General features: G+C 45.7%; 1 protein-coding gene across 1 annotated transcript; it reads left to right on the top strand.

The window, feature by feature from the left end:
* The first annotated feature begins 403 nt into the window (after positions 1-403).
* On the top strand, positions 404-6927 carry LOC143437486 (oncomodulin). The gene is made up of 5 exons (XM_076922267.1): positions 404-527; positions 1376-1443; positions 2501-2633; positions 3120-3229; positions 6661-6927. Exons 2-5 carry the CDS (start codon positions 1383-1385, stop codon positions 6684-6686), a joined length of 330 nt encoding a protein of 109 aa, XP_076778382.1. The 5' UTR covers positions 404-527; positions 1376-1382; the 3' UTR covers positions 6687-6927.
* The last annotated feature ends 4673 nt before the right edge of the window (positions 6928-11600 follow it).

Genomic DNA, 11600 nt, shown 5'->3' with positions numbered 1-11600 from the left:
CAATGCCCAAATCAAGACGTTGGTAAGAAAATTATGTAACCAAGACCTTGGCGACACTGACTTTTGAGGTTTTTCACCTTAGAGGGCTGTCAGCCTTGCGCATCTGCAAACAGCAGCCACTAACATCTGGGGAGTCTTCAGTTCATAGAGCACCCCAGTGTTCTTACCTCATTTCAGCCGTATCTCACCCCTAGCAGGCTCCACACTTCACCAAGCGGGTTTATTTACAGAACTGAAACCTTAGTTAAGGTTTGTTGAGGTTTTGTTTTTGTATTTTTTTTTTTTCTCTCTTAATTGGCTGTCCCTACCCACCCTTCTATAAATAGAAAAGACAGACAGGGAGTGTTTGAGGTTTCATTACTAAGGTAAAGACACTTGAGCCTCACACACTTGAGCCCTAAACGTGAAATCTAAGAGGCTGAGCGATCACAGTTTCAGTCCTATATAAGGTGGTGAAAGACCATCTGCTTTGTTTTTCTGGTCTGTTCCTACAACTCTTTCTCCACATTGATTATAAATCTAAATTGGTGAGTAGCCGGTGGGCCTAGCAGACCCCAAGATCTTCTCTACACAAACTTCATTACACTTGGCGCTGGGGAGGATTTTCACCTCTGCCCCATGGGCTAATCTTCCACAGGGGGTCTGTGGTATTGGGATTCTCTGGCTGATGCATGACAGGGCTGTTGTGTTTATAACATGGCTAATGTTTAAATGACCCGTAGCTGCCTATGGTGACTGATTAGATAAGTGTCATTTTTACAAGAAGATTGGACTTTAAGAAAAAAACACTTTTATTTGCTTTTAGAATTTTAAAAGACTGGGCCATATAGCTCAGGCTGGTCTGGAGTTCACTATGTAGTCAAGGGCGCTTTCGGATTCCTGAGCATCCTGTTTCTGCTCCTGCTTCCTCCTCCTCCTCCTCCTCCTCCTCCTCCTCCTCCTCCTCCTCCTTCTCCTCTTCTTCTTCTTCTTCATCATCCTCTTCATCCTTTTCCTCTTTCTCCTCCTCCTCTTCATCCTCCTCCTCCTCTTCCTCCTCCTCCTTCTTTCTGAGTATTGGAATTGCAAGTATGCACACCATGATCAACTTGGTCTTCTTTTCTTTTCCTTTCCTTTCCTTTCCTTTCCTTTCTTTTCTTTTCTTTAACTTCAATTTTGGAGTGAATTCAGGAGCAATCATGTAGTCAAGAGGTAGCTGTAGTCTTTTCTGTATCTGGGTTTGGTTTAGTACTCTGTCTGTCCCATAGCTTAACAGGTGCTTACGGCCACATCGTAAAATCCTAGAGATACACAGTGTTGGCGAGGGGCTGAGGAAGTGTGCTCTTCCCGTTTCTCTGTCACCGAGGCTCACACCTTGTTACTTCTGTTTCGCCAGGTAGAAAATGAGCATCACGGACATTCTGAGTGCTGATGACATTGCGGCAGCCCTGCAGGAATGCCAAGGTGACAGGGGCCTGGAGGAGCAGGCCGTGGTGGTGCTGGGGCGGAAGGAGAGCACGTTCCAGGGAAGCCTGGACTCCAGAGTGAGATCTTGTCTCAGAATAAAAACAAGGGGGTGTAGTTGTAGTCGTGTCTGTATAGCACACATGAAGACCTGGGTTCCATCCCCAGCACTGTGTAGACAGGTGATACACACCTGTACTCCTCACACTAGGGAGATGGAAGCAGGAGGATCAGGAGTTTGAGATCATTCCTGGCTTCAGAGGGAGCTTGTGGCCCACTGGGGCTACTTGGATCCTTGTCTCAAAAGCAGACAAACAAACAAATAATAAAGGTGACAGGAGACACCAGGAAGACCTGTTCCCACCTCCAGCAAAGCAGCAATGATGAAATTGCTGAAAGATTTGCACAATCTGACAGTGGAACTGCTCTAAGTTAGAGCACTAACGTGATAGGAATTAGGAGACCTGAGTATGTGGTTGTATTTACATAAAAGGAAAGGAATTTACTAAAAGGGGTAGAGGGGGAAGTCACTGGGGGCTGAGAATGTAGCTTAGTGGTAGAGCACTTGCCTTGTATGCACAAGGCCCCAAGTTCAATTCCCCATACAGGAAAAAAAAAAGTCTCAGTAGAAAAAAGGCTAGATGGGGTTGTAGCTGAGTAGTAGGGTTAGCCTGAGCTATATAGTAGGTTCCAGACTAGCCACAAACAAGAGTAAGTCAATGCACTTATTCTCTTAAGCATGTTTGAATCTGTTTCCCACCAATCACGTGGCAGCTTATTGAGTGAGGAGGGCTGGGGAAAACACTGAGCAGAGCCAGGAAAGAGGAACAAAATTAAAAGGAAAGGGGTAGCCTGGAGCAGAGAGAGGGTAGCCTGGAGCAGAAGGGACAAGGTGACATCACAGACCACCCAGACTTGGGAGAGTCAAGTATCCACGTAGCTTGAGGGGTGTTAGGAAAGTATTTCAGTGGCCTGTGTTTTCATTACCTGGGCACAAATCCAGAATGTGACCCACCGAGCCACCGAGCCTCAGGATAACCTAGTCTCCGTCCTTTAGACCCAGACACCTTTGAACCACAAAAGTTCTTCCAGACATCCGGCCTCTCCAAGATGTCCGCCAGCCAAGTGAAGGATATCTTCCGGTTCATAGACAACGACCAGAGTGGATACCTGGATGAAGTGGAGCTCAAGTAAGCTGTGTACTGAGCCTCTCAACATGGATGGATGGGGCGGGGTGGACGGTGGACGGATGGGGCGGGGTGTACGGTGGACGGATGGGGCGGGGTGGACGGTGCCCCCTCTTGGCTCCATACTTTCTCCATGGCTGGCTCTGGCATTGGGTGTTCATCTGAAGTTCATTGAATGTAAATCGTCCATCCTTCTACCCACAGGGGGCAGTGAGTGTGGCATTGAAGACTAGGTACAAAGGGAGATTTGTTCAAGGGATTTCCTCCTGTAAATGAAACAACAAAATTCTTAAAGATAGATGTCGAGCATCGGTTTCTATGGCAAAGGAGAGCCGTGCTCCCTAGACCTTGACTGATGTTTGTGGCTGTCAGATACATGAACTCAAGAAGAGGAGAGAGGAAGAGGGAAGGGGACAGTGAGTGAGTGAGGGCGGGCAGAGAGCACACGGTCTTTCGGGAGCTTACCACCAGCTTTTTGTGGTACTGCAGGTATTTCCTACAGAAGTTCCAGAGCGACGCTCGGGAACTGACTGAGTCAGAGACCAAGTCCTTGATGGATGCAGCCGACAATGACGGAGACGGGAAGATCGGGGCCGACGGTAGGTCTGCTCCTGCACAGTGTCTAAGGCAGACGGCACAGGGGACACCCGAGGTGGAGGGTTCTGAGTTCCGATGAATTCAGTCTTTTCATCTGCAGAGTGTGAACGGGCAAGCTCGCCAGCTGTGCTCAGACCATACGGTATCACTGGGGATGGAGCTCATGGGTCCAGCTCCTGCTTAGTACGTCTGAAATGGGTCCCCAGCACTGCCCACCCCTCAACACACACAGACTCTGGGATAGGGCTGGTGATACACGACTACCAAGTCTGGCAAGCTGTGTTCTCCTCCCTGGGGCCTACACAATAGGAAGAGAAACAAACTCTCCAAAGCTGTCTTCTGACTTCCATTCATGTAAACACACAATTCTGGAAGACAATAATAGCTCACACCTGTAACCCCAGCACTTTAGAGGCCGAGATAGGAGTACTGCAGTGAGTTTGGGGCTAGCCTGGGCAACATAAGGCACTCAAGCTCAGCCAGGATTACAGGTTACAGGTTACAGGTTACAGGAGTGTGTCTCAACACACATACACACACGCACACTTTTGTGTTACACCGGAACTATGAACTGGTCACTACCTATGAACTTTGAAAGAATACCCCCGCCCCCAGATGAAGGGACTAGCTGACCACTTGGCCTTCCAAACTATCTTATGAGATGCTTTGGTCCAGCTTAAAAATAATGCAAGAGCTGTCTGCCAGGCTTTAAACAAAGACAGCTTACTGTCCACCAGTACATGGTATTAAACAGAGGACATGGCCCGGGAGATGGCGCAGTCATGACTGCTTGCCCCACAAGTGTTAGGACCTGAGTTCAGAGCCCTGACAGCTGTGTTAAAAGCTGGGCATGGTGGCATGCACCTGTGATAATGGCACCTGGGGGAGGGGGAAGTCATGGAGACAGGTGGATCCCAGGGGGTTATCACCACCCAACCTAGCCGAGTCAGTGAGTCTAGGTCTTCAGGAGAGACCCTATCCCCTCCCACCTGCCCAAAGAATAAGGGGGAGGGCAATCGAGGGAAGTAATGGTGTTAGCCTCTACATATACATGTGTGTACATGCATAGGCATGTATACACACACACATCACCACCACCACTAACAATAGTGACAACAAACCAACCGCTGTCCACGGTGTCATCTATGTGCAGAGTACCAGATTCAACCATCATAGGGTTGCTTATGTTTGATTTTATCAAGCTGCTTACATGTCCGTTTAAGCAACGATTCAGAAGGTAGTGTGGGGAATCCTGTTTGTGGCACCAATTAGAGAGAATGAAAAATGCTAAAGTAGATTCTTTTGTTTGTCTTTTGGGGGTAGGGTCTCCTGTATAGCCCTGGCTGGTCTTGAACTTGGTATGTAGTGGAGCTGACTTTGAACTCCTAATTTTCCTGCCACCGCCTCTCTGGTGCTGTGATTGCAGGCAAGCAGCAACAAGCCTAACTTTAGGTCCTTACTAAAATATGCTATCATAAGTCACTACGTGAGTTAATGCAGCTTCTATAGGTACCCTAGATGAAATAGCTCAGACGAAGGAGGCTTGGTGTATTTAAACATACCTGGGAAGCCCAGCTTGGTGGCACATGTGCATAATAATTTGGAAAGCTGTGGTGGTGCACGCCTTTAATCCCAGCACTTGAAAGGCAGATTTCTGAGTTCGAGGCCAGCCTGGTCTACAGAGTGAGTTCTAGGACAGCCAGGGCTACACAGAGAAACCATGTCTCAAAAAACAAAACAAAACAAAACAAAACAAAACAACAAAAAAGGAAAGCTGTGTAGTTTAAGGTCAGGCTTGGTTGTCTTATTAATTCCAGGCTAGCCTTGGCTATGGCAGCAAGACCCTGTCTCAAATTTTAAAATGATAATTTACAAAAAGCACAACCCCGAAAGATGTGTAAACAGATAAAAGCTGGGCTAGTTAATAGAAAGCAAATCTCCATTTCCATGTCGCTGTGTACCAGGCAGTTTATTAGCACCAGGACTTGAGAGATGAACAAGGATGTTTGATGCACAGGCCTGAGGACCTGAGCTTGGACCCCAGCGTCCATGCAAAAAGCCAGGCATGGCCATGAGCAAACCTGAATCCAAGCACTGTCAGAAGTGGAGACAGGGAAACACTGTGGCTTGCTGTCTTCCAGCCTAGCTGGCTCCAGGTTCAGTGAGAGAGCCGGACTCAAGAGAATAAGGTGGAGGGTGACAGTAGGACACTTGATATCCTCCTCCATCCTTTGTGGGCTCACAGCTACATCACACACACACACACACACACACACACACACAAACACACACACACACACACACACACACGGCTCTCAGTATATTTCTTTTAGTAATATAAACTTTGAGGGGAAGGCTAAGATTAGGTCTCGATGAAGGAAATTTTGTTTAAAGCTCTACTCTACTGAATAATATAACAGCTACAGAACAGTGAAGGAAAACCCCTACGTTTATCTGAAACGAACCAGATAATACATCACAGATTTACCGTGAGCAATTATTCCAAATTTCCCCGTTGCTGGAGAAAAATGACTGAGTTGAGCCCTAACCCAAGGGGCTGTAGATATGAAGGTATTTGTTAAATATGATTATGCATGGGGCTGGGGTGATGGTTCAGCAGGTCTAAAGCATCTGCCATGCAAGTGTAACGACCAAAGTTCAAATCCCCAGGACCTAGGGAAAAGCTGGGAGACCCTAGTGGCCCACCTGTAATCCCAGGCCTCACTTGAGGGGGGAAGACAGGGGATCCCTGGAGAAAGCTGACAAGCTAGATTAGATAGATCTATGAGTTCTAGGTTCCAGTAAGAGACCCAACCTCAATGCATAAGGTGGAGAACAATTGAGAAAGACACCTGATGTCAACCTTTGGCTTCTGTGCATGTACATACATGTACATCCACACATACACATCCCATACACTTGCACATACATGTGCACATGCACACATACAGATTATGTAGAGAAAGCAGTGCATATTGCTGCACAGACTTGCAGTTCCACACCTGGGATGTGGAGGCAGGAGGATAAGAAGGCAGGAGTTCAAGATCATTCTTGGCTGTATAGAAAGTCTGAGACCAGAAGTCTACATTAGACCCTGTTTCAAAAAAAAAAAAAGAAAAAAAAGTACAGAAAGCTAGGCATTTGGCAAATGCCTGCAATGGCAGCACTTTGGAGACTGGGGCAAAAGGATATTCAATTTGAGGCCAACTAGAGCTGCCCAGGGAATGCAGAAAGCTGGGCAGGATGCTGCAGACTCTCTTGAGCTGTGTCACTAATGCTCACAGTATCTTCCAGACACATCCCGAATGGGACTGTGTTTCTCTGGGAATTTATTTCATCCATCTCTTCCCGCTTCAGAATTCTCAGGGCAACAGCACACCTGCAAAACCCTGAGCCACCTGTGTTGAGTCTGGTCTCTCATCTTCTATTCTAGAATTCCAGGAAATGGTGCATTCTTAAGGCCCAAGTCTATGGAAGAAAGAGAGGAAGGGGCATTCTGCCAGAAGGTTTCAAAAGCCCTGGGACTGGGAAGCTCCCCAACCTATCCCGAACTAATTTACCGAGTCTCCCTGAAGCCCTTCTGCAACGTGCTCCTAGCTTGAGGGAATACAATGGTTTGTGGCTCTTCTTCCTTGGTGGATGTGGGTAGGTTCTGATGATGTCTGTAAGCGCCCCCTCTGGCAGACGATGCCTTTTAAAAATCACCCAATAAAATAATTTCTCATCATTGGCTGATGTATGGGTGTTTTAGTTACTTGTCTCCCTGCTGTGACAAAATATATGATAAAAGCAACTTAAGGAAGGAAAGGGTTAAGTTGGCTCACCGTCTGAGGGTGCACAGTCCATCATGGTGGGAAGTCACAGTAGCTAGAGCCAGGCAGCTGCTCACATAGCATTGACCCCGGGGAAGTGAAGAGAGTTAAGCGCTGTGGCTCAGCTCACTTTCTCCTTTTTCTTTGGTCTAGCACTCTAGTCTGGGGGATGGGGCCACCCACATTTATGGTGGATCTTCTTATTTCAATTAATCTAATCTAGATAATTCCTCACAGACAGGCTGGAAGTTTGTTTCCATGGTGTCTCTAGATCTTGCCAAGTTAACAATATTAATTATGATAGGTTTTTGTTTTGTTTTGGGATAGGATTTCAACATTTATCCCTATGAGAGACCATGCTGGTCTTAACCTAGCAAAGATCCACCTGTGTCTGCTTCCTCAGAGGCAGGAGGATTAAGGATGTGTACAATTATACCCAGCTACAAATGAGTGGTTTTGTTGTTTTTTTTTTTTTTTTTCCTTCAGCAAGGTAGGTAGTAGGACCAGTGCAAGTCTTTCCAAAGATCTCCGGTGTCCTCAAACACTGAGTAACCCACACTAACACTGTACACGAGGGAACAGGGGAATTATTTTTGTTTGTTCGTTTTGGAATCTGTTTTTAAAAGCATGTAAGCATTGTAACTAAATATTATTGTCCTGCTGGGGATTGTCTTCTCAGCAATCCAGCTAACTCTGAAATTGATATTCTTCAGAAAGATTTTAGCCAGCATAAGATCACTCACACATGAGTCAGACACAGTGGTGCACATCTGAAACCCCAACGCTGGAGAGACAGGAGCACTCGTATCAGAAGTTCGAGGCCAGCTTTGGCTACGCTGAGAGTTTTCGATCAACTTGGGCTACATTTTTTCTGAGCCAGTAAAGGCATGTTCATGGATGACCTCAGTTCCATCTTCAGGACATATGTGGTAGAAGGAGAGAGACCAATTCCTGAAGGTTATCCTCTGGCCTCTGCCATCTCACTGTGGCACAGTGCCACTTCCTGCCACTAGATTAAATGTTAGCTTAAAAATTACTCTTACATAATTTATCTTCTGCTGCTGGGCATTCAGTCACAATAAGAGAAATCTAAATACAAGCAAGCAAGAGAAGACGAGACAGTTGAACTGGGTTACAAAGCTCAGACTGCTTGCTGTTACAGCACAACACAAACAGGCTCATTTTGAAATTGTTTTGACTTTTTCCTCCAGGAGAAACAAGAGTTCAGATTCGCTTGCCCTTGCCTGACCCCCAACACTACCCTTTCTTCTCACTTTACTTTGTTCTCAGCCACCATTTTCCTGGCTCATAGATGACAACACCTGAGCTGGTCCCATTGGAGGCTAGCCTCAGGGGTTCTGTTACAGGGTTGGGAAGTCTCAAGCCAGGGATTTCTCATTAGGCTGCTTTCCAAATGGTACTTAAAGCTAGTCTCTGGCTGACCCTGAGAGCTGAGGACACCTGAAAGTCTTGAAACATTTTTCTGGAAGCTTGTTTAACAATTCATACTGTGTGTGTGTGTGTGTGTGTGTGTGTGTGTGTGTGTGTGTGCGCGCGCGCGCGCCAGGAATCAATGTTGGGTGTCTCCCTGAATCGCTCTCCACCTTACTATTTGAGACAATGTCTCTCACTTGAACTGGGGCTGATAAGATTAGGCAGGCTGGCTGGCCAGCAAGCCGGTCCATCTGTGGATCTTCAGTGCTGGGAGCAAAGGCCCACAATGCTTTGCTCAACTTTCTGCTTGGGTGCTGGGGATCTAAACTCAGGCCCTCATGCTTGTACAGCAAACACTTTTCCTACTGAGTCATCTCTCCACCCCCAATGATTTCATACTTTTAAACCAATGTCCATGCTTACCGTGTTCTGGGGCTCTCCTACACTACCGCCCATACTCTAAACATATTAGTGAGTATTTAAACCTCTTTAATCCCAGTGCTGGGGAGACAGAGGTAGGTGAGTCTCTGTAAATTTGCAGACAACCTGGTCTACATAGAGAGTACCAGGCTGGGCAGTGGTGGTGCACCCCTTTAATCTCAGCACTTGGGAGGCAGAGGCAGGTGGATTTCTGAGTTCAAGGCCAGCCTGGTCTACAGAGTGAGTTCCAGGACAGCCAGGGCTACACAGGGAAACCCTGTCTCAAACCCTCCCCCGCCCCCCCCCCCCAAAAAAAAGGCAGTTTTGTTGTTTCTATAAGCAAATAAATCAGGGTCTCGCATAGGCCCAGCCTGGCTTCAGAGTCGCTATGTAGTCAAAATGGCCTTGAAATCCTGATCCTGATGTAGCCTTCCAGACGCTGGAATTTCCAACCTGCACCACCAGACTCAGTAATCCTACTTCTCAACCATTAAGCCATTCACAAAGCTGGCTTTAATGTCAAGTTCATTAAATCCCAAACTACTTCACCAAGCTACAAGCTAAGACTGTAGTTAGATTAAAAAAAAAAAAATCGTCCAAGTTAAAGCCACTGTTGCAGCCTTATCTTATAAACAAGCAAGACAAAAATAATAGATACTTAGTTTTTTAGTTACGGAAAAATATATTGCAATCTGGACCTTCATTTTAAAGTATCAATATTCAACTCTGTGCTGAGAACATATCTTGTTGGTCGTCTGCAGATTAGGTGGAAATAGCAAAGTCAAGCATGAAAACAAAGCTCTTTGTAAGCATGGTGACTCCTCCAGCTGATAGACTTCCTTACAGTCTTCCTGTTTTAGTCCCGGAGTTGCTACATTTAAAGTTTTTCCTCAGTCCGTAAAACTACAAGTAAGTCAAAACTGAGAAGTGTCAGAAACAAATTTATGCAAGACATGCAAATGTGTGTGTGTGTGTGTGTGTGTGTGTGTGTGTGTATCAATGAGGGTGTTTTCATGCAACAGAATACATATGGAGGTCAGAGGACAGCCTCCTCTTCCATCTCATCTGAGGCAGGATCTCCAATGTTTTTCTGATGCATACAGCAGGCTAGCCCATCCATAAGCTCTCTGGGATTCTCCTGCCTCTAACTGCACAGCAAATGCTTTTACCTAGTTAGCCATCTCACTGGTCCCTGATTGCTTGTTTTAACTGCTCCTCCTTCTAAATAAAGATCGTGAAGTTAAGTTTCTAAAACCAAGTTTGAAGATTATTACATGAAGAGTATTTGGGATTGTTTGTTTGTCTGGGGTTTGTTGTTTGTTATAGCTTTGTTTTTGTTTTTTTTTTTTGTTTTGTTGTGTTGTATTGTTTTGTTTTGTTTGAGTCAGGATCTCAGTATGTAGCTCTGGCTGGCCTGGTTCATTCTCTCTCTCTCTCTCTCTCTCTCTCTTCTTCCTCTCTCTTCTTCCTCTCTCTCTCAGATTTTTTTCAAGACAGGGTTTCTCTGTTTAGCCCTGGCTGTCCTGGAACTCACTCTGTAGACTAGGCTGGCCTCGAACTCAGAAATCCGCCTGCCTCTGCCTCCCAAGTGCTGTGATTAAAGGTGTGTGCCACCACTGCCCAGCAACAAAACTGCTTTTGAGACAGGTACTCATTACGTAGCTCAGACTAACTTATAACTGGTGACGCACCTATTTCCACAGCCCAGTGTTAAGATTATTGGCCTGTGCCCCCATGGCTAGCCAATCTATAGATTTTCAAACAGTTCTTTCTGTATCAAAATGAAACTGAAGCAAGGATGGCAAATACTTGTCAATTTGCTTGTTTACCTAGTTCTGTGCAGCAACTACAGTTTAGTGTTGCGTAAATGAGTGCTTGAGAATCCAATTTCAAGCAAAAACCTATCCCGTATCTCTTCTGTAGCTGTTACGGTATAGGATTACTTCACAAACACTTTAGAAGACAGATGAAATCGGAATCGACAGGATATTTTCCACTAGGTCTGTTAATTTATTCACTGAGAAGACTATACATTTACATGTTTTCACTTGTTCCAAGAAAATCAGCTTTGTTGGTGATAGGGTAGATTTTTTAAAAAAGAATTTATTTATTTTGTGTGTGTATGTGTGCTTGCATGAATGTATGTGTACCACATTTGAGCAAGTGCCCTCAGAAGCCAAAAGAGGGCATCAGATCCCCGGGAGCTGGAGTTTACAGTTATGGGCTGCCTGATAAGGGTGCTTGGAATACCCAGGTCCTTTGTGAAAGCAGCCAGTGCTCCTAATTGTTGGGCCATCTCTCCAGCTCTGAGGTAAGGTAAATTCTGACATTTTTGCTTTTGCTTATAGTGCATTGCTTACAACCGATGTAAGTAAAAGTGCTATGTATTAGAAGTTGACCTTGACTTACGACCCTCCTGCCTCCACCTCACCAGGGCTGGAATTATAGGCATGTCAGCTACACCCAGTTTATGTAGTGCTGAAGGGGAGAAGCAATTTCAACAAGCTGTCTGACCTTTACACATGTGCCATGACATTCCCTCCCTGTAGGACAAATAAATAAATGTCAAAAAACAAAACAACAAAACCAAAAACCAACAACAGTGGTAAATAGGCTACTTTCAAGAAAAATATGTGTTCCCCTAAATGTTTTTTTCACTCCTCAAAAATACCGTACCCATGGCGTCTTTAATGTCAGCACTCAGGAG

The sequence above is a fragment of the Arvicanthis niloticus genome, chromosome 24, assembly GCF_011762505.2.
Source record: "Arvicanthis niloticus isolate mArvNil1 chromosome 24, mArvNil1.pat.X, whole genome shotgun sequence".
NCBI classification, from domain to species: Eukaryota; Metazoa; Chordata; class Mammalia; order Rodentia; family Muridae; genus Arvicanthis; species Arvicanthis niloticus.
The sequence above is the reverse complement of the archived record's forward strand: the minus strand, read 5'-3'. Positions and strand labels throughout refer to the sequence as shown.

What these genes read in the sequence shown, in the direction of transcription:
- LOC143437486 (XM_076922267.1), top strand. Translation starts at nt 1,383, where the DNA reads ATGAGCATCACGGACATTCTGAGTGCTGATGACATTGCGGCAGCCCTG. An exon ending in CTGGATGAAGTGGAGCTCAA is followed by an intron (nt 2,634 to 3,119) that starts GTAAGCTGTGTA and finishes GTGGTACTGCAG; the next exon opens with GTATTTCCTACAGAAGTTCC. An exon ending in CGGGAAGATCGGGGCCGACG is followed by an intron (nt 3,230 to 6,660) that starts GTAGGTCTGCTC and finishes CTTCTATTCTAG; the next exon opens with AATTCCAGGAAATGGTGCAT.